Source organism: Dermacentor variabilis, chromosome 11, assembly GCF_050947875.1.
Source record: "Dermacentor variabilis isolate Ectoservices chromosome 11, ASM5094787v1, whole genome shotgun sequence".
NCBI classification, from domain to species: Eukaryota; Metazoa; Arthropoda; class Arachnida; order Ixodida; family Ixodidae; genus Dermacentor; species Dermacentor variabilis.
The window spans coordinates 113975741-113999483 of record NC_134578.1 but is presented as its reverse complement, the minus strand read 5'-3'; the positions used below and the strand labels follow the sequence as shown (position 1 = coordinate 113999483).

Below are 23743 nucleotides of genomic sequence, written 5' to 3'. Positions count from 1 at the left end.
ATTCTTTGGGTTATGTGGTCGACGTTTTTAAATTTCTCTTCGAGTGCATCCAAACAGTTATGGAGTCCAGCATTTTTTTTCAATGCTTTTCTGGCCACTTTTGATTGTCTTTATTACAGCAGCAAATTCGGATTTTGTTTTGCTATTTTGAAGCGATCGAGGGGGGGATATCCTGAAGCAGTTTGAAGAAAGCATTTATTTGCTCTAAAGAATCAGCAACAAGCCATTGAATATCACGCAGAGAATGGGAGCGTTTATTAGGTCCGCGGTTAGTCTGACAGAAAAATAGTCGTACACTGTGTCGAATAACAGTTGTGGACGTGGGAAGAGTACAAGCTAGCGATAGTCAGATTTTTGAACATAAAGAGAGGCAATTATACGCACCTGCATAGTGAAAGCAAGATGATTATAAATAGTACTGCAAGCACTTTTCGCGTGCCCACCGACGTGTAGGTCGATGGGTCAGCAGCTTAAATCAGCCTTTCCTAGTGATGGCTGTCTCGGTGTGGCTAGGAAGCAGAAGGAAACATCGAACGAAGAGACCTGTATCGCGGCTGACGTATCGCTGAAATAGGCTTCGGTAATCCTTGAGACTGGCACAAGCCAGTAGAACAGCGCAGGTTCACAGGGTAAGCAGGACGACCGTTATTGAAGGTGTCATCGAGGGCGACCAGCCTGTTCTACTCAAACGGTTAAATTACGTCGCAAAAGGCACCGCTCGACTGGATGGAGCAAAAGCGAAAGTGATGCAGAAAAACTTCAGCCCGGACCGCAAACACCTTAACAAAGGAACGATGATCACTACATCAAGGAAATTCTGGAAACAAGCTATGCATATGTATTCTCAATTTCGGCCGCATCCACCTCGATGTCCTTAGTGAGCAGCCACCTTGGGTGACCAGCCTTCGACATCAATACGAGTCTTCCAAGGCAGAGGCAAAAACTGCTGAAGCGCCTCTTCCAGGAATTCAAGGACTGTTTTTCGTAGCCATCAAGCATACGACAAACACCGGGTGTTAAGCATCGCATAATCACCAAGGAATCACACCTGACCACTATGTGAAAGCCCGTACTGAGTTCCGACATGAGAGTGAGAAGCCATTAAGATACACGTCTACTAAAGCAGCGTGACAAAGTCATCCGGCCGTGGAATAGAACATGGGCGACTCCCGTTGTCTTGGGGAAAAGGACAAAAACATACGTTTTGCGTCGGCTATTGGCGCTTCAACAACGTCACGAAACAGGACGTATGCCTCATTCTATGGGTAGATGACGATCTCGACCGGCTATATAATGCAAACTACTTTTTGTCGATTTGTTGAAGGATGGTGGGCAGATCGTTCTAGAAAAACTGGCCACCTTCTATACGCCATGCCTCATGACTTCGAGCGTACCGGAATCTTGGAAGAACGCTAATATAATCCTAATCCATAAGAAAGGGGACGCCAAAAACTTGAAAAAATTATAGAGCGATCAGCTTACTGTGCGTTGCCTACAAAGTATTTACTAAGGTAATCGCAAATATAACCAGGAACACCTTAGACTTCTGTCAACCAAAGTTCATAAAGGCTACTCAATAACAATAGACCATATTCAAACTATGAATCAGGTGATAAAGAAATGTGCGCAATATAACCATCCCTTATATGTAGCTTTCATTGATTACGAGGGAGCGTTTCATTCAGTCGAATTCTCATGATTCATAAACCATTATGAAATCAGGGTGTACACGAGCCATATGTAAAAATACTAAATGGTAAATAAAGCCGCTCCACAGCCACCATAGTCCTCCATAAAAAAAAGCGACAAAATCCGAATAAGGAAGGGCGTCAGGCAGGGAGAGACCAATCCACAGCGTCTAGCGGAGGTATTCAGAGACCTGCATTAGGAAGAATTCGGGATAAGAGTTAATAGAGAATACCTTAGTAACTTGCGATTCGCTGATAGTGCGTTGCTAAGTAACTCAGGGGACCAATTGCCATGCATGCTCACTGACCTGGAGAGACAAAGCAGAAGGGTGGGGATAAAAATTATTCTACAGAAAACTAAAGTAATGTTTAAGACTCTCCGAAGAGAACAGTAGTTTACGATAGGTAGCGAGGCACTGGAAGGGGTAAAGGTATACATCTACTTAGAGCAGATAGTGACCGCGGATCCGGATCATGAGACTGAAATAATCAGGAGTATAGAATGGGCTGCGGTGCATTTGGCAGGCATTCTCAGATCATTAACAGCAAGTTGCGATTATCCCTCAAGAGCAAAGTGTATAACAGCTCTCTTAACAGTGCTCACCTACGGGGCAGAAACGTGGAAACTTACGAAAAGGGGTCTACTTAAATTGGGAGGACGGCACCAGGAGGTATGAAGACACGAAGGGTGGGTGTAACGTTAAGGGGATAACAAGAGAGCAGATAGGGTGGGGGAACGAATGCAAGGTGATGACATCCCAGTTGAAATCAAGAAAATGAAATGGGGGGGGGGGGCATGGGTAGGGCGTGTGATGAGGAGGGAAGAAAGAAGAAATTATAGTCATTAAGGGTTACAGACTCGATTCCAAGAGGAGGGAAGCGTAGCAAGGGTCGGCAGAAAGTTAGGTGGGCGCATGAGATTAAGGAGTTTGCAGCGACAGCATTGCCACAATTATTACATGACCGGTGTAGTTGGAGAAGTATGGGAGATGTCTTTGCCTGCACTGAGCGTAGCTACGCTGCTGCTGCTGATGATCGTTCCATGACGGGAATGGTATGCCTGGTCATCATTTGGGCTACGGAAAATTTCCGCCATTGAGTGAATGGCAGGTCTTTCAAAGAGTAGCGACCATACACCCCCCCCCCCCCGCACTACGGCTGCCTCAGAATCAAATTGTGGTTTTGGCGCGTAACACCCCATATTTTTTGTAGTTTTGCTACTCCGTTGTTTACCTTCACAACAACGTGACAATGGTTGAGATATACACGGACTTAAGGCTTCAGGTGCCAAGCACATTTAGAGCGCTGTATGCTGGTACATACCAAAAATTGGGCCTGAAATACCTGATATGAATAGTTCAATGCTTTTCGCCTATTTAATAAGCGTATGTAAAGAAAATATAGCTCGAACTTTACAACCGGAAGACCCCTACTGCGGCGTGCCTCGTAATCAGAAAGTGGTTTTGGCACGTTACGAAACAAATAAAAAATGTGAAGGCCATGAAATGAACAAGTTGAGGGCGCATATTTTCATGAGACGTTGTCATTCAGGAACCTTGTTTACATTTTTGTACAGATGCAACAACCAGGGAAAAATCTCAATGACGCTGTCCTTTGTAAGAATGTATTGCGCAGGAGTAGCTGTCACCGGTCGTGTATTGTAATTGCTCCGAAATTATAGTCAATTAATCAATGTCCTTCTTTTTATATTGTGGTACTGGGGCACCGAAATGAAAACGAATACTGAAAGGAAAGCATGTCGGCCACAATCGAATGCCTACTTTGGGCACTGAATGTTGCTACCGAAAGAATACCGAAGAAATTGTGAGACGCTTGGTCCACAGGTAACCATACGCATATTGTTCAGTATCCTATACCGGCAAGACAACACTTACCGGAGAGGTTGCGCTCCAGCGAACACGTTGCCATCCGTCCACTCCCCACAGTGATGGCAGCGAGGGAGCATTGTTTCTCTTTCTCGTCTGCTAGCGAGTACACATCCGAAACTCCGTCAGGCGATAATACCCTCGACCGGCGAGAAACGAACACGCACCCAAACGCGCCATGCGGTGATCAGGGCAACACGAGAAAAACGCATGCGAGAAAAACGCAAGGTGGCTCAGCAGCCCGCGGGTAGCGAGAACAAGACAATTGAAGACGATCAATGTGTCCTCGCGAATAAAAGGCAAAGTACGAAAATAAGCAGCAACGTAGTTACCTTTGCTGACTTTAGTCTCTTGAAACGAATGCTTTGGCGCAGGTGAAAAAAAAATGTTGATATTTTTCCTGTGACATGGCGGCAAAAATAAACCACCACAAAGCTTCGTCTCAATTGAGCTCGCTGCGTGCTTTGTCAGTTGTCTCACAGTGTGTTGATATTGCTTCTCTCGTCGTATGGTGAGATGTACGACTTTAGAAAAGTCAATGCACCTTTAGCGTCAAATATTTGTAATAAAATTAAACCCCCAAAGTTCTGGAATTGAAAATCTAAATCATGGAAATGTCAATGCATCTATCGCGTCAGACATTCATCAGAATTTTACGACCATAAAGTTTCGGAATTGAAATCCATGCGTACTGTAGATTCATCGGCTTCTGCGAGATGCCACGACGAGCTCGCTCTCCATCAAAACGCTCTTGAAACTGCGCTCGGATGGGACTCCTTGCGTTATGTGACTCCCGGTGTATGGGTGTCGACGCGAAATGTAGCCCCAGTTCGCAATGTTTGTACACAAATGTCGGTTCGAGTGCAACAAAAAAAAACATCCTAAACAAAATCCACAACAATTCCTGGTGGCGGGGGTCGTTTGGCTCCGGGGTGTATGACAGCATGAAAATATTTCGGAGCGGGGGACTGAAGCCCCATAACCCCTCCCCCCTCCTGGCTATGCCCCTGCCATTTGGTACAGCAGAATGTAACACAAAAGCAGACGAGTTATGATGGCTAACAGTTGTATATTGCACGTGTTTAGTTGAAAAAAGTCTCACTTTCGCCCGAAAGGCAAAGTATAGATTGCGATATAGAATTAGTGGACGATGTAAAGAAGGTAGTTTTACGGGCCGTATAAAGTGGTCATGGGCATACTAACTAAATTAACAAACGTGGTATCATGCGCGTTCAAGCAAACATGAACACATCTCAATCGATGACCGCGGAAACTCGCTGTGAAGATGTTGGAGTGAGGAAGCGTGGCAGCAGCAGCGAGCGAATTGGCCCTCGGGCGGCGTCTCGCATCAACGCAAACTAAGCCGCGGAAACAGCGCGTACAGAGATTCTCCCGGCCGTAGATATACTTGAAGATATAGCGGCTCGGGCAACCACTAGGACTGCTCGAAGTAGAACGCGCCTCGCCCCGCCCCCCCTCCCTGCATTCCCCGGGGAGTCTTGCGCGCAACGGCGCGCAAGACGGCGCGCTTCCTCCCCGCTTCCTCCCGTTGCGTGCGCGAGTTTAACCGTTATCGTCAGCTCACCCTCGCATGCTTTCACTCGCACATACAGCATACGGGGCGCTGTCACCATATTATAGCTCTTGAACTTTACGCGGAACCTGAGGGTGACGCCAGAAATGCGCCTGGAGGTAAATTGCTATGGCAATAAAAATATTGACTCCACTTAAGGAAGCTGCTGTATAGATCCAGTGGGCTGAGTTTGTAAACATAAATTTATGACAGATGCGTTCAAAGGCATCACCGAAATATAAAAAGATACAATCGCCACTTGATGAACTATGTAAACGCGATGCAACTTATGTGTGAATGATATTAGCTGGGTCTGGCTTGAACATGATTTGTAAAATCGATGATGGGCTCACGTAAAGAATGAGGACAACTCGATGAAAGTTAAACGTCTGACCGCATCTTTTAAATATGTAAACCATTCCAAACGTGTTTGGAAAATTAAGGAATTTGAATTTGCACCAAGCGAGTGAAGGCCACGAGTTGAAATAGTTTGCAAGTGCTCGTAAAAGTGTAATTATTCCGGGGCATGTGGCATGATTTCAAGAGCGGAAGCAACTTCCTAGCTTTTCATTCAGGGCTGAATCGATTGCGAATATGACTACTCAATGGTCAAGTGAGTACTTGGCCTGAAAGAACAATCCTAATTGCTGCCAAGGCTACGCAGTGGTTTAAGAACCTTGCCGATGATCACACATATTATTTATCTCAATTGGTGGCTGCGCGTCCTCTGCAGCGACAATAAAAACTGCAGCTTGTAATGAAGTGGTGCCTACTTCAGACATTTGTGTATGGAGAGATGAATGTGACCAACATGGCTTTGAATACTGGTGGGCACTTTTGATGATATCTACGTAGCAAATTTGTGGGGTCATTTACGTTATCCTATTTTTTTTTCTAGCACCCCGGAATTAGGTGACTATCGCGCATCCGGCGTCAGTGATATGTGACATTAGCTACAGAGGTATTAGCACAGCACTGAAATAGTGAGCGGAGAAGCCCAATACAAAGTAGCGAATACTATTTTGCAGGTTGCTGTTACCACTTGTCAGGGCAGCAGCAGAAAGGGCTGAGCATATGGTGGAGGAGGAACGCACAACACTTGCCGCCTCTCTACGACATGAAGGAAAGCAAAGCTTTAAAGAAATCTTCACATTCATTTTTGACTTCATTATGGCGGGTTCTGAAACGGTGAGATTTTTCAAGGGCTGTGCATGAAAATTTTTGAACACGTAATAGGCTTTATGTAGCTTTATAGAGGTGCCCCCTGTCATTCGTGATTTGAAATAGTGCTAATAAACTTGAGTTTTTGTAGCCAAATAATTGATGAATACGGATTGTTCCAGCATCGAAAGCTTTATATTATGAGAGCTACTAGAATGGAATGAGAATAAAAACTGGAGGCTTATAAATACAACACGGTGAATGATAATCATAGTTTGACCTTTCACAAGAGCAGAACAGATTAGGCAAAAAATTATTTATATACGGTTCAACAAACTAAGAATGCCACCAGTGAGGGATCAGGCTGAATACTGGTCTTCCAAAACCGCTTGAATGATAGCATAGCCGAAAGCTGGATAGTAGCAGTTCTGCATTCAAATTTTATGTTGACGTACTTGTACTTATCACTAGTTTCAATGGGCTATAACGTGCTACACAAATAAACGCAAAATACAGAAGCCGTGCTTAGCGTCCTCTCCTTCAACATTGCACTTTGCGATTGTCGTAGGTATTCATATACTTTTAAAGCGTTGTAACTTAATTACATTTGTGACGTTTCACGCTTTCAAAAAAATACTAAATCTAACATATCTATAATGCAGCGCGCAAATATAAGAACAATCTAATGCAAATGCCAGTATTTTATACTGTTGCTTCATGCTACAATGTTCCTAGTCGCCAGCTGCCGTAGGTAATGCGGGGTCATCATTTATAAGTTTTGCGTAATTTCCAAAAAAGCCAGCTGTTGCAGGTAACATAATTTTTATACTAGAACTGGATTACTCAAAGAGGTAGACATTGCTAGTCGAGGAAACAAAAACACATACTTAACCACCGGAAATTAACTAATTATCTTCTAAATATTTTCCTTACGGCACATATTGTATATTACGAGTTATAGCTGGTGCGTTTGCTAGACGTATACGCATGAAAACACCAGCTGTGGTTGCTCAGTGGCTATGGTGTTGGGCTGCGGAGCACGAGGTCGCGGGATCGCATCCCGGCCACGGCGGCCGCATTTCAATGGGGGCGAAATGCGAAAACACCCGTGTACTTAGATCTGGTGAGTGTTAGAGAACCTCAGTTGGGCGAAATTTTCGGGGTCCTCTACTACGGCGGGCCATCATAATCAGAAAGTGATTTCGCACGCAAACCTCATAATTGAGAAAATAATAATTACACTTGAAATCAAGGTTCGGAATAAAACCAGTTTCCGGATGTTCTTTCCCAACATGTGGGACGAAATGGACGTTCTAGGTATTTTTTTTCCGTTAAAGGGCGCATTGCTGAAAATATAGATGGGACAACCATGCATTTTTACAGCAAGTTTGGAGGCGCATATGCCCACGCTCGTGTTATTCTAGAAATTCATTCAAAATGTATACGCCTTGCCATCTCGCCAACTAGAAAATGCAATTTGTGGCATTAAATAACTAATTAGCAGGTTAATTTGTATATTTAATTAGCAGGATATGTGTTTTCATTTCTCGTGCAAGTGGACGTCCTCATCCCTGAATAATGCAGCTCAAAAAAAGAATTACCTTATCTGCCAGGGGCTAGCTTTAAATATTGCGGAGAACTTAACAATGGCCACCAAGTATAGCAATATTGGCGAATCATTGCTGTTTGCTCCCTGCGCCATCGTATATTTCAGGTTGCGGCTGGTGCAACGTATTGCTTATACTGCCTTGCAATGAACCCTCTCGCTCAAGAAAAAGCAAGGGAAGAGGTTCAGTCTGTTCTCAAGAAAGCTCCAGACAGCGAAATAGCACTCAAGTATTTGGAACTTTCCTACGTAAAGGCCTGTATCCGTGAATCACTTCGGTAAGGTTCACTTGGCGACGAATATCGCTTCATTTTTACTGTAATATATGCCATATGCTATTTCCACTTCATCATATCGCAAATAATTTCTTCACTATACGCGCGTCAGCCTCTTTTCATTTCCGCAAAGCAAAACTCTCAATATAAATTCTAAAGCAATTCTGAAGCAATCGTCACCCATTTCTTCGCGTCAATCGATGTACAATATGATTAATATTTGATATGATTCACTGAATGAGCGGTGAAAAGGTCGCCTAGTGAACGTTCTAAATCGGCTCTCTAGATATGTCTCCCCTCCTAATTATACCAAGGAATGGGCTTGCTTTACTTGAACAGTATTCCGCACGGTACACGTATGCCAGGCAATGGAAAAGAATACTATACTACATGAGATAAGTTTCTTGAAGTTAGTAACTTGAATGGCTTTGAGGTAAACAAGAATATTATATTTGCGCATGGAAATAGTTAGGCAAGTCCAAGGAACCCACAAAATATATACAATATGTCTTGCGCAGAAGTAAACATAAGGCAAATAATGAAAACAAATTGGTATTTTAATTAGTGGAGGTGACATAAATTTTCCCACATTAGCCATCATACTTAATGATTTTTGAAAAGTAATATCACTATAAGATGTCAATTCTTCAGTTATATTAATACATAGTAGGTGAAAGAGCAAGGGAAGTCCACAACTGATTTTGTGGCATGAATGCGCGCCATATCATTCCTTCTGTATTATCCTTCATTCTGCTTGCGTGCGAAATCAGTTCAACAGTATTTCCGCATCTTATTTTTGATCTTCTGCAATAGAGTGCTTTTTTTTCTGTTAAGCCCATAAGATATGACACTGTGTGAGCGAAAAATGGTATGGGCTTGAGAATTGTGTAAGATTGCTAACTTCTTATTTTTCGCGGCAGCGAATGCAATTCGGCCTAAATCCTGTGAACAAAATATTGTTTTGCTGGAACTATTCTATATAAGTGTAGCACAACTGTCAAAACGTACGACGAAACGTCTATGCGAACCGACTTTAAAAGTTCCACATCGTCTTTTTTTTTCAGGCTCTACCCTGTCGTCACTGGTATACACCGCAAGCTAGACCACGACGTTGTGATGTCCGGCTACATGATACCGAAAAACGTGAGAGCACAGTTTACTCAGCCTCACAGAACAAAAGCATATCGACTAACACATTGCATACACAGTCTGTTCAAGCTCAAGAAAACACATTTGAAAAGAATTAGCAACTGTAGCTTTCTGCTGTCCCCCAACCTAGATTGTAAAAGATTACGCAAAACTCTGTGCTTCAACATCTAAGATTCTCGATTTTGTGTTTATTTCCAACCATTTCTGACATCTAGTAACACATTGTGAGATTGAGGACGACTTCATAGTTAAGAGAATGGCCGTTTACATTTTCAATTATCTTCATCAGGCTTTCAATGGCCATACAGAAGCAATGATACTCCACTTGTCAGCAGCTTATGATATGAGCCCACCGAACTACATAAACAGTTTGCATGTTCACTATATTGCTCTTTGGAAATTGGGTGCCAGCTCAGCTATACTGCGGCAGTTTGTCGTTGAACAAATTATTATAGGGAAGTTCTCGCACCTCAAAATCCTAATTCTGATATAAAAAGGAGACCGTTGGTTACCACAGAGATCATACATGAAAAAATTACCGACGATTACGTTATTTCCTAATGCGAAATTTGAGCGCAGCAAATAAGCTGTTTCACCTTTTCGATAGATTGAGGCAAAGAAATCGAGCAACACATGTATGCGCTATCACAGAATTTTTTTTTTTATTTTTCACACGTATTCCTTTAACAAAGACTCCACTAGGTAAGCTTCTGCTTCGGCGGCACGCACCTCTGGATTCTGACGGCGACGGCGCTGGGCCTCTGCTCTGGCAGCTCGTTTAGCAGCAGCAGCAGCAGACGGAGGACTTCCATCGGTCGTCTCGCTCATGGCTCAGAAAGAACTGGCAGATAATTTCGCAGTGGCGAACGGCAGCGGCAATTTCGGCTTGGGCGGTGCACATATACAGATCCGCCGCCACCGATCTGGCTCTCTGATTGCCACCGCACAGGGCGAACGGCAGCGGCAATTTCGGCTCGGGCGGTGCACATATACAGATCCGCCGCCACCGATCTGGCTCTCTGATTGCCACCGCACAGGGGTTGCATTGGAGGAGGAGCGAAGAAAGGAATTAAGTTCGAGCCGGCGCTTTGACAACCGGAGACTCGCAGGAAGAGGGGGGAGGGGGGCGGCGTGTACACCCAGGGGCAAACGATGGGGGCAGAAGCGCGCGCAGCAAGCGGACAACACGATAAAGGGAGGAGGGAAGAGATAGCAGCGACTGACTTATGCCGCTGACGCCGATAGTGAGTCAACCCCAGCTGCGGAGTTGGTTTCAGGGACAACGCCGCCGATGCCGACACAAACAATATGATACCCTCGCTTCCGCAGCGCTAAGAACCAGGTCTAGCCGTGGGAAGGTGGTCACGTATTCGTCGACGTGCCGGGGCCTACGTGAAATAACCGGCGCGTCGGCAACTGAAGAGCACCCTATCCGCCACACAAGAACAGGGGGGGGCACCCTTTCCTCCTCTTTCTGCATGGCGGCGACGGTGTTCTATGCAGTCACGTTATCTTGACTCTCTAGCGGCGTCAGCGGCATCCAGCGGTATCAGTCGGTCGCTGCTAGCGCTGGGGGGATGAAAGGGGGGCGGAGCTGGTTACGAGGCCGACGACAACGCCGACGACGACGCGAAATCCAGGAACGGACGCCAAAGAGCTGCGCTCTAAAAAGAAAACTGAGACGGAAGCGCAATGCATTTCCATATAGAATTGCTACTGAGAATAAACTACGCAAACCACAAAGCAGTCAAGACATAAGACAGATCATTAAGAAATCAAAGGACAAAATTTTGCTACGCGACAGTGGTCTCATTTCTGAGGAGTGCATCCAGCAAGTTCTGGTGTCTGGCAATCTCCTGACTTAAGTCAGTACAATGTAGGTAACAGCACGCAAGAGATATCGTTATCGTTTAACTCTATTTCACTCAGAATAATGATTTCTTCCGGACTATGTAGATGCTTCTCGTAGACAGCGCATCAATTATATTGTTTGATGAGCAAAGTGTAGTTAGTCTTGAACACAGACACCAGAAAACGCTCTGGACTTGTTAAAATCATTGGCCCAATTTGCGAGAATCATTGAATGAAGGCCTATTTACCAATTATTTATCAGTTGTCCAGTGATCAGGGCTGTTCTCCAACTCTCTGGAAGAGCACAAAAATAAGCATCTTCAAAATGGACAAGAAAAACAGACATTCTAAACTATACATCCATTTATCTAATTAAAAGCCTATGCTAAAATATCTAAACACGTTACCTCAGAATAATTATTAGCATACCTAGACAAAAATTTGTCTCTTACCATCACGAACCCGGATTCCGATCACGAATTCAACTGTGGCCCAACTGGAAGGAATGATTTACGTTCTTGCAAATGCTAATGATGGCCGCAGTCAAACAGATATTATACTAGATTTTACAAAGTTTTGCAATATGTCCTTTACCTCGTTCCTCCCATTATCATCCCCTATTATGACCATTTTTCTTCCCGTTACCTTACGTAGAGTAGCAGGCGAGATGCTCCATTTTCAGGCCGACCACTCTGCATTTTCCAATCATTTAACTACTTCATCATCTTTTCCATAAAATCGAGCACGTTTCTTAACAGGTAAAACATCACAGGTCACGTAAGCACTTCGCAGGAGCTGTGAAAGTGAAAGCATTAATGTCCGCTTAAACAACGGTGGGAGGTCCTTCGATTTAAGAGCTCCTCGTGGGCAAGCGAGCGCGTTGAGTACCTTGGCGCGATTTGATTTGGCTTTGCCGAGGCTCCGAATGAACGCACTCATGGTAAACGCTCATGACGAGGTCGTGCCTCCTTCCTAGTGGATGCGCCGTCATCTGAAGAATGGCGCAAGCACTAGGCCCACCTTCAGTCAGCTGGAACAGTCCAGCCGCCGTGGCGTTGGAGAACCGCGCTTGTCTCGCGTCCCGTTTTGTAATACCACCAACACCGTAATTTGAGAAAATTCATTTTCCAAGCCATGGTTATTTTGGTCACAGGAACCTCCCTGAGACATTTGACGTCAATCCGAGCATTTGGACGTGTTTTTAAACTTTTCGTGACATTCGGTGACGACGACTGACGGATCTTCGATCAGTGCGGCATGGTATACCTTCAAATTAATATTGAGACAACTTCCACAAATTCATTGCACACATTCCCCACAATCTCGTGTACCACAATGTAGCGCATTGGGCTTCTTACTGTCCTTAATTTTTGAGAATGGCATGCGTTAAGTATCAAAGGGCCAATAGAAGCATACAGTTTTCACCGAGGTCCCGTAATTTTAGCTTCCTTGATTTAGCTTTCGGCTCGTCGTCTCTTTTACGCAATTTAAGTGCAAGGTACTGGACACCTCATATGGAATCAATCATTTACCTGGTGCCACTAAACTCTAAATCATACCCACTGTGTGTGATAAACCATGCCGATGGAAACTGCAAATGGCAGACTGGAATGCTTTCACAGAAATTACGAGGGCGGTGGAGCTGGAGGTAAGCGTTGTTGGAATCAATGAGGTATACTAAGGTATCGTCCCTCCGCTGAAAAAGCTACTCCTGAATTTCTTGTCCTTCTTCAAAAGAAGTTTGATCCTTTCTGGATACCTGAGTGCACGGAAGAAAGAAAACAACAAATTAAAGCCTGAGATATCGTGCATAATTACCCGACGCATAGCAACTTCCTGAGCTTCAAGCTAGCCAACGCGAAAGCGCTATACAAAAGAAAACAATCCAAAAAACCCATGGTAAGTGTACGTACCTAGAAATAATAGCACCAGTCACAACCAAAAGAATGTGGGAAGAGGTGAGGAGATTTAGGTGGGAATAATCGCACACGATATATTTAATTACAACTTCAGGCACGCTAACAGCATTACAAGAGCAAGCAAATAATCTTGGGGAGCGCTTTTATAACGTCGCTAGCTCGGCGGAATATTGAAACACGTTCTTAAAATACAAATGGCCAGTAGAGATGAAGAAACTAAGTACTGCTTGCGCCTGAAAGGCAGAGCAAACCGCTATATTCACTTTACAAGAACTAAACAAGGTACTCTGTGCTCGCACAAAACGCAGTATGTCCTCAGCGCATCCATAATTCAATGCTGGCACACTTGTCCCAAGCATCAGTAGATGCTCTACCTAAAATTTTTTACAATACATTTGAATATGGAAGTATGCCAGAAGAATGCAAATATGCAATTGTTGTACCATCTTGAAAAATAGGTAGATCGACAACTGCAAGCCCCTACAGACCCATTGCGTTGAGAAGTTTTTCAACGAAATTGTGAGAAAGTGTCGTAAATGCGAAATGGACACTTATTCTTCACACACAGAACTGATGTTCATCAGGGAGGGGGATTACGAAAAAGTTATTTAAAGACTGACCACCTTGTCCAAGTGAAACATGAAATACGTGAAGCACTCTTGCAGAAACAACACTGTCCCACAGTCTTTTCTCTCGAAAAACCGTATGACACAACTTCCAGATTTTCAATATTACGAGATCTCGCTGTTTTAGGAATCCGCGGAAGAATGCTAAACGGTCTCGCGGATTTCGTGTCCAGCACAAAATTCCAAGCACATCTAGGCACTGTGCTCTAGTGCATATTTATCTAGGAAAACGTCGTACCACAAGCTTGCATAGTAAAAATGAGTTACACTATAGTAAAATGAGCTACGTTAACAAAGTCATTCTTTGCTGTGTATTGTACTTCATATACATGGACAATCTTACAATAGCGTATGGCGCCTCAACTTTTCCAACATGCGAGAGGGAGCTCCACATCACAATCAATAAACTAATATGATGGGCTGACAGAAATCGCTCCCATTTCTTCACCAAAGAAACCATTATAGTGTTATTATCTCAAAAACGAGTACTACACTTGGACCTGTCCTAAAATTTAGTAGTCTGACGTTGCCGCTAAAATATTACCAGTTCCTTGGAGCGATCTTTGATAAAAAGGTAACCATCCGGGCTCACATGAACACATGAAAAATTGAGGCAAACAGAGAGTTGCCTCATAAGTACTGGTGCGCCTGACCGAACTTGCCTCTTAGTTATTCACCAGTATGTTGTGCGTAGCCCTCTAGACTACGATTGCGTATTTTATGAATGCACGACTTGATCTAGTACCTAATCTCGGACAGTGACTGGCAAGTGGTGCTTACAGAACATCAAGTGGGCAAAGTTTCTACGTTGACTGTAGTGAGCCTCACTTAGAGAAGCGAAGACCTTTGTTTACATTTTCCTACTACGATCACAACACTCATACTAGAACAACTTCACACTATGCAACTAACACTTGCACTACGTTAATAAGGCAAGCTTTATTAGCCCGCTTAACTCCAGGAACGGTTTATTGAGGTAGTCCTATGCCGAACACGCCTTGGTCTTACACCTCACACTCAGTTGTCTATTTCGAAAAGAAAACCCACCAACGTGCGATTTACATAATCTGCACGTACGCCCACGCGCTGCTTTAAATTTAGGAGACGATCAACTGGTGCTACTGACTGATTTGCAAAGATTTTTAGACGAAACAGATTTTAACATACATTATATAACGATGGAAATTTTTCTGGCGTTACAGTAGTTTTTCGAACACCATGCCGGGCGCTGTATGGCCTAAGTCGCTTTTGCGTCTATAAACACTATTTAACGAACTATGTCTTTGTGTAACGCTACAGCACAACTTCCGGGGCCTTTAGGAGAGCACAATGCCCTGGTTGCCATTATGGACGTGATCCATGTAGTCGCATCGCTGTTTTCTCAGGCATTTCGGGCGTTTCCATTTAGCAATGAGATTTTTTCTCATGAGGTAATGTCATAATCGACGGTAACCCGCATTGATATTTCGTTCCGTGCTCGTTTGGGTTGGTCATTTTATTGGCGACACATTTCTATAGTCGAGGTCGTAGATGACCGCGACATCTTTGTCGTCAGCTTTGGTTGTCTTTTGAAATTGCAGTTTTCTCTGTGACGTCTTGTTGTTTTTAATGTTCTTAGTATTATTTAGCTACTTGAGGTGCTGTGATCCTATCTATCTATCTATCTATCTATCTATCTATCTATCTATCTATCTATCTATCTATCTATCTATCTCTCTCTATATCTATCTATCTATCTATCTATCTATCTATCTATCTATCTATCTATCTATCTATCTATCTATCTATCTATCTATCTATCTATCTATCTATCCATCTATCTATCTATCTATCTATCCATGTATCTATCTATCTATCTATCTATCTATCTATCTATCTATCTATCTATCTATCTATCCGATTACGTGCACCCAGTGGCTAAGTACTCTACAGGCATTTGTCACATTGTATGTCCTCCTCACAGTGATACTGTTGTGGCCATTTCATCGTCTTCAGGCTTAGCCATCTGAATGTCGCAATGCCGTCGCCATGAGATTATTATTTACAGGGCGAATGAAACAACAGGTAGAAGGAAGAAAGACGAAACGCTAAAATTAACTCACGACATCATCACACCCTACATATATGCCAACCCAGAGGTGGAACTTACCTAATAGGATAAACCCCTAGGTATCCGCTTGTGGTCGCGATTCCGTCGTGGTCGCTCCATCGTCGCCATTCCAGCTTTGACATTAGAAAATGGTCACGCCACCGTCGCCACGGCATCGTCGTCACACATTCGTTGTCATGCCATAATCGTGAAGCCGTCGTGGTCGGTCGATTTTCGTGACTATATCTTCGTCATTTCACTCTCGTCACGCCGTCATCCTCAATCCATCATCGTGGCTCAGCCTTCGCAATACCTCGTTGTCATTACGCCATCATCGTCATACACTCGCCGTGATATCATTCTAGTTATACGATTTTCATGATATTGCTTTCAAGGTTTTGTCGTCATACAGTCGTCGTTACGCATTCGTAATTAGGCCGACGTGGTTGTGCTTATTGGTAGTTCAATCGTCGACATTCTCACTCTCTTCCGACTCTCACCATGCCGTCGTCGTCATAGTGCCGCTGCAATACCTTTGTTGACACGCCATCATCTTCTTGCCACCTTCAACGCTCTAACATGTGCTGGCCGTGAACACGACCATTCCTTCTTCGTCAGTTTATTGTAAATATGCTGTCTTCATTTCTATCTTCAACATGCCTTCATTGCATGCCATCATCATCATTGCGTCGTGGTTAAAGAGTCGCTGTCAGGCATCATACGACATCATGTGCACCAGGTGACTTCATCGTCATGCAGTCGTCCTCATGACGTCATGTTCTTGGGTGATATTGACTAACGAGTGCAATAGTAATGTCGGCTGATACCGGAGACAATGTAGGTCGTATGTTGCTGTAGCAATAAAATTCTCAGAATGACCTACAGAAGATTTAAGCGAACATGACATCAGCAACACAGTGTCTAACCAAATTTCTTTATTGCTAATCACCTTACAATGCACAGTCTTGGTCAAAATGTCATATGTCATTCGCGGTGCTTCAGCATCCGCTTGTGGCTCTTAATCATTCCAATTGTCTTTCTTCCGCATCGAGTGATTTTGTTGTTCTGAGCCAGTGCAAGTAATTTTACCGCTGTGAAGAGCCACCACCGGCTTCCATCGCCGCTTGGCGCAGCATTTAACCTGACGATAACTTTACTCTGGCCCAGGGCGATCAGCTCTGCCATCTTGCTCAACTGCGCACCCCATTTGCTTGTCCCACCACATCACTTGTCCGAAAATAGCTGTCGTGCCTACCATGAACAGTGGCTCCAATGCTCCTCAGCGACAGTGACCTTTCAAGTTTTCCGCCACAGACCGGTGGATTCACCACCTTGTCCCCCATTTTACCTCTCTTTGTTCCCAGTGTCCGTAATGAAATTCACGCTGACACCAGCGGCGTTTGTCTGAGTGCAGCGCTAGCACAACGCAAGCCTCTCTTTCAAAAATACGTTTTTGCTTATGCCAAGGGCGCTATAACGAAAACGATTCCAAGCTCTTCTATTCTATTTAAGAAATCACCTCTTCAGGATTCGTCAAATTTTTTCGGGCCATCTCGTTTTTTTATCTCTCATGTGACGTCAGGAACGCCTCCTCTGGTGTAACGGTTACACGTGGATTATGATTGGTTGGACCGGACGAAAGAAACATATTTGGCCTCCTACCCTTTTTCACCGGAAGCCCTCCGCAATGGGTCAAAATTGGTGGGGCGGCACCTACTTCACCTGTTTGTTATAAGACGCCGCAAAACCGCGAAAACTGACTTTGTGAAAGTGGCGTGCACGCATTTAAGCTGCAATAATATGTCGAAGAAAGCTGTTTTTTTTTACGGCGAAGCTGTATACCTCCACCGTCCAAGGAAATTTTCGTGTCGCAAGCCAAAAACTCCCGATACGTGTGCCGATCCCGCAGATACTGCAAATCCGGCCCGACCGACGGTGGAGGTGAAGCAGGGGTTAAGCATCCCTATATGTGGGACGATCCTGAAGCTAGTGCAATGCCGGGCCGATCCGCGGTGGAGGTGAAGCAGGCGTTCAGCACTGCCCATAGGTGGACTGATGACGAAGATAGCGCAATGCAGGGCCGACCTGGGGTGGAGGTGAAGCAGGCTTTAAGCACCCCCCACACGTGTGCCATTTACCGAAGATAGTGCTATGCAGGGTCGACCCACGGCGGAGGTGCAGCTCGCCATTAAGGGACCCACGTACACAACGTAGCCGTTGACAGCTTCGCTCCGAAATGAATAGAAAAGCACTGCCCGCGGGTTGCTCTGGCACTGGCTACTCAAAGTTTCCGAGCCGAAGGGATTTTTTCGAGTTTAGTCAAAATTTTCACAGCAGTATAACGTTGTTGAGCCCTTTGGGCACGTAAACGACACCACTCTGCCAACTCTTCAACACTGAGTGCGCTGAGGATGCGCTTCAACTGCATGCTAACCAGTCCATTGCACGCCACCGCGATTTTCTACCAAGCACTGAAACCTAAGCAAGAAGGGCGCCAATTGCAGATGCGGGAAGAACCCGCTTTATCGGGTTATCTACTTTCGCTGTGCTATCCTGCTCTCACCAAAACCTTCAGAACTTCGACTTGTTGCTCACTTCCGGTCATTCAATTAGATCAGTTAAACCTTTCCTGTGAGGCAATGCTGTTGGCTTCGGAATTAAACAAACACTACCTCCTATAAATGAGGAGAGCGTTTCATTCACCTGTTCCAACAAGGCTGCTAGCATGGCACGATGCTTGCGTCGGTGGTTACGTAAATTTGACGTCAGGCGATTGGAATGATGTTACGTTGTAGCGCCCAAACTCTAGTCTAGCAGAAATGGTACACTTGCGCAGTTGTAACTCTAATGAAACGAATTTCCTGCAATTTTGTTCGTCCCTTCTCCGTAGCTCGATGCTTCTAGTGAATTCTCGCTCAGGTCTCACTTTGTTAATTTATTTATCAACACAATTACTTCGGTAACCGACTCATGAGTGATCTGGAATCAATATCTTCAACCTTTTTGTTGACATCTTCACTTCTTGCCTCTTCTGGTTGTCCAATTTGAGTACAAACAAAATCACACATTTCGCCGGGCATCGGCCAAGAGTACGCGCACATCCAATGTCTCAGACTGTTCCTATATCACTATGGTCTCGCTGCATTACAGACCGTTTTGAGAACCGAAATATTTGTAAGTGGAAGACTGGAGGAAAACTTCACAAGAGCTTCGGAATTCATCCCAGAGCGCTGGCTTCGTGGCAGCGGTGACCGGCCTAGTGAACTTCTGGAAAATTGGACGCATCACCCTTTTGCTTCGCTACCATTCAGCTCTGGTGTACGGATGTGCATTGGAAGAAGGATAGCTGAGATGGAGATGTGTATACTTATTGCAAAGGTGAGTAAGTCGATAGCCCGATTCACTGCCTTATCGAGAATGTAGAAAAGTCTAAACTTATTTTCGTCGCGAAATATTCTCATACAATATTTTATTCCGATAGCAGCTGTATGAAAATTCCTGGCGCATTTCCACCATCGGCGACCGCAACGGTTGAAAAGTCCAAGAACGAAAACATTGTGGCTGTGCGCAGTATGCTGTATGTGCAAGTGAAAGCGTGCATCTGTGAGCCCACGATGGTGGCTTGGTCTCGCGTGTCTTTCATAAAGTTCTATATTATTCGCGTCGCGCATACATGCAATCAGATTACACAAGGTTTGGTCACAGACAGCGTATGGAACCATCGATAACATTCCAGAAACTTCCGATACATGCAGGTGCGTCCTGCGCTGTGCGATAATATTTGTTAGGCGGCGAAACGTGATCGTCGATAAAGATAAACAAGTGCACGTGTCAATAGATGGCGCGCACACTCTCAACATCAGGTGGCGACAAATAGCAAGCGATGGGTCATGGCGGTTTGCGTCAAACCCAACAATTTCATTTCCACATCATATAAAGAAAGAGATGTTTGTCTAACACATGCTTGACTAATGATGTGAATGTGATATGCCTTCAGCAGTTCCGGCGCGGTTTTATCTCTACTGCTACCTAGGGTTCTCATTTCAGAAAAAACGTAGCATACAGCGGCCTGATTTAGATTGCGCAGACAGATGGGCGTTCATATCTTTTTTATTGCTCGCGTGTGCTCTAGTTCTCTGCCCACTCTAAAATTATTAAGAGAGGTATAGCGAGACTGCCTTCGGTCCATGTTTACAAGGACGTGTGTTCACTAGCTCCAGTCCAGTTCGAGCACTAGGTCCAGCGGCTTTTAAGGGCTAGACATCCTCGTTCGGTCATCTCCTCGGTGGCAGAAACTGTGCCCCTGAATCTCAAACGTAGCAATGATCACAAGGCGTGTGAGGGAGGTGAGCAGGATTCCCGAAGAAAGCCTCAGGTGCTACGTTATTACTACAAGGTCAGCCGCAACCTCAGAAGGTGGCGAACCGGTATGGAGTACCTGTTCTGTTTTCCGCCCCGACAAAACTGGCTCGCCTATGTCCCCGAATCTCCAGATGTGCAGTGCAAACATGCAAAGTCAACACGCAAAATGCTGTGTGGAACAGTGTTCCACAGATGTTGTTTACCAGATACCGGTAAGCTGCGGGAAAACCTACGTTGGGCAGACTGACCGTTGTGCGAACAGCCGAATGAGGGAATACGCAGATAACTTAAAATATGATATAAACGCCGATGTCCCTGCGCATTGCAGATCGTGTTGGTGTAAGCCACGTTTCTCTGAGGCGAGAATCCTAGGTAGCAGTAGAGATAAAACCGCGTGAGAACTATTAGGGCCATATCACAATCATATCACTGGTGAATCTCGTGTTAGTCAAACATCTGTTTCTTTATAAGATGCGGAAGTGAAAGTGTTGGATTTCACGCAAACATTGTGACCTGTCGCTTGCTCTTTGCTGCCCCCTCATCTTGACAGTGTACGCGGTATATATGTAGCAATCTTTGTACCTAATAAACCTTTGTCAATCTAGCGCCGTCCTCTTCTTGCTTCTTTCTGGCCTTTAGAATACTTCTTCTTCAAGTTTTTGCGCTACAACACCATGTCGTTCTGCCTTATTCAGATTCAGAATAATCACCTCGCGAATATCGGAAGTGAAAAGGCCCAAGGCCGAATGCATTGAACGGCAGCTATAATCCCTTGAAAGAACGAATAGCTCAAAATCTCTACTATACATTCTTTCTCCCAGCCACACCCTTTCTATGGATCATATTCGTTGCAATTTATTCAAATAAATCGGTAACTTTCGTCTGAATATTGTGCGTAATACTTATGAAAAACAACAGTAGGCATTCTCCTCATGTGGCCTTCGATATTTATAGGGAAGGCCAGTACGCCTATGAATTATTGAGAGCGAAAATTCCGCCCCTGTTACCGGCGTTTAGTATGTTCTACGCGTCTACAAGAGACGACGTCGTTGTATTACGTCATAATTGCTATCTATTGCTATCTTTAATCTATTTGACCATCCTTATTTCAAATAAACCTTTAAGCCAACCAAGGCAAAAGGCCCGACAGAGCCACTACAGGCTATGTATCAGTTCTTGTGTTTCATTTTAGAGTACCATGAATAAAGATTCTTAAAGATTCCACTTCAGAGTCAGTACAAATGGCCTTTGTGATCAGTATCCAAACATTATAGGGATTTAGATACAAACATTGCTCCTTCCTTTCCACAGGTGCTGGAAACTTTCAAAGTGGAGAATCACCATGGGGACATTGGCTTCCTTTCACAGCTTACAAGTCGCCCACAGAAACCAGCCAGATTCCGCTTCATTCAACTCTAGTAGAAAGTTCATACGCAAATGTGGCGTTCTTGAGTCACTATGAATAGTTATAACAATGTAAATTTGCCAAATGCCTAAAATGTAACTTTTGCATGCGATTTGTTAGGATTTGCTTTGTGTTTCTATTAGACGACAGCGGCTTCAAGTGACAGTGAACTTGTTTTTAAACCTGCTGGTAGCAATGTGCTTTTTTAGAGACGAAATCTTACTTAGTGCGTTACCACCACTTTTCCGTATCGGATATGTTTCTAGCCTCTAATCTTGCACCGATCCCGGAGAATGTGCATCTAAAGATATGAGCCGATATGCGCTACTCGGGCCACTGTTCACTTTGTTGTTCGGAAAATATCGTCACAGGCTGTAAAGTTAGAAGAAGAGGATGTGGATGGTGACATTGGAGATGACGACAATTCTGGCTATCACTTCTCTGCACATGTTGGCTCAACCATCAAAAGCCATCTGTAAATAAGCATACGCTTCAACCTTCCCGAAATGTGTTGGTGGACATCCGGGTTAGCCACTTGCGCAAGACGGAGCTCCGCAGCGGACGTGTCCTGGCCGCTTTGTGAACCGAAGGAGAGTCTTCAGCGGCGGCCCTATCGACGCGAACGACGGTCACTCTGTCCTAGACAATCGAATCGGGGACCTTTCCTGGGATTGGCAATCTTAACGTCGATTACTGCTTGCGGAATTCAGGACGCGTCAGCGCACACAACAGGTCCGGTAACACCTTATGCTAGCTAACAATATTTTACCCAAAGAAAGCTGCACGGGTCTTGTTCGAGACACATGAAGATACTGCAAGTCGGGCCTGTCGGCCACCAACGTGCTGCTAAGAAGGAGCTTGGGACCCGTGCAAAGAAGACCACTGAATCTTGCGTGGTGTACATCCAGGACGTCCTAGCTCTTTGTCGCATGGTGGACAACAATATGGCAGAGGCCGACAAGGAAGCCGCGTTTTAGAAGACATTGTGGACACCGCGTTTAACCTTGTTTACAAGAACATAACAACGGAGAATGACGTTATTACCGAATATTTACGCTTTTAAGACACGAAGAAGCGGCCCATAGTTCAGCAGTCCACACGTCAACCTAACACGCTGCTTCATTGACGAGCGAATACCTTTGTCTTCCGCGTGACGCCGTACGTATTGACCACCGAGAAGGGAAAAATTTGGGCTGCCTCTGCTGCAACGCCATGACTAACTGCTTTCACTATTACCGGTCACTCGTGTCCCTCGTTAATCGGTTATTTGCCAAGAACTAGCTAATGTGTGTGCACCATCCACCTGTTCCGCCAACCGCCTTGACTTTGCTTCGGCAACTGCCTCTGACCTTGTTCCCTGGGGCAATACACTCCCTATCGGAGCTATGGCAACACTGTTGAATGAGGCACGCATAATGATAAACCCATTTGCTGCTATTGTGGATGTGTGGGCAATATCTCTCGCCACTGCCGAAGTTGCTGGCCCGCCCAATTTCGACCAAGTGTTCCCGCCTACCGCCGCTCCTCACTGAATCCAAGACCACCTGCGCCCTAACCGAGTTCGAAGATGCGCCTGACACCACTCAAGCCACTATGACTGGCCGCTCACCATCACCACACATCGCCTGTGCCGTTCACCCCAGCTCCAGGGGTGAGGCTGCTCTAGAGCTTCTAGAGGTGAGGCTCGAGGGTGAGGCGGTGAGGCTGCTCTAAAGCCCAGGCCTGAAATTACTCTGCCGAGCCTGCCTACTAGACGGAAGCTTCTTGATGTGGACATGGATGGTTTGCCCCTCAGGGCACTCATCGTCACCAAAGCGCAAATTTCCATCATCAGTGCAGAGCTTCGAACGCGCTTGATCAAAGTACTTGCTCCTTCTCCAGCTTGACTGTTCAAGGTGTTTAAGAGTAGAAAGTCGGCTTTGATTAAAATGTGTGCTACACGTGTCAGCGTCGCCGGCTGCCATACGTCCGTTTTGTTTAGTGTGCTCGCACGCTGCCTTCACAATGCATGCCTCGGAGTCTACTTGTTGACCGTCCGTTTCACTCTGACTGACTGTTCAGCCGGTGTTGTACAACGTCACCTGCTACTTCACGTTGACTTTCTGCTCATGCCCCACCTCAGCTTTGTTCTGCGGATTTTATTCGGCTCCCAC

General features: G+C 44.9%; 1 protein-coding gene across 1 annotated transcript in view; it reads left to right on the top strand.

Annotated features, from left to right (window-relative positions):
* Positions 1–23463, top strand: part of LOC142564073 (putative cytochrome P450 301a1, mitochondrial) — an 84709-nt gene extending 61246 nt beyond the window's left edge. The window contains exons 5-9 of the mRNA XM_075674903.1: positions 6176–6335; positions 8023–8192; positions 9254–9332; positions 18974–19201; positions 21497–23463. Of these exons, the coding sequence (XP_075531018.1) occupies positions 6176–6335; positions 8023–8192; positions 9254–9332; positions 18974–19201; positions 21497–21604 (745 nt within the window). The 3' untranslated portion in view covers positions 21605–23463. The remainder of the gene's footprint in view (positions 1–6175; positions 6336–8022; positions 8193–9253; positions 9333–18973; positions 19202–21496) is intronic.
* The last annotated feature ends 280 nt before the right edge of the window (positions 23464–23743 follow it).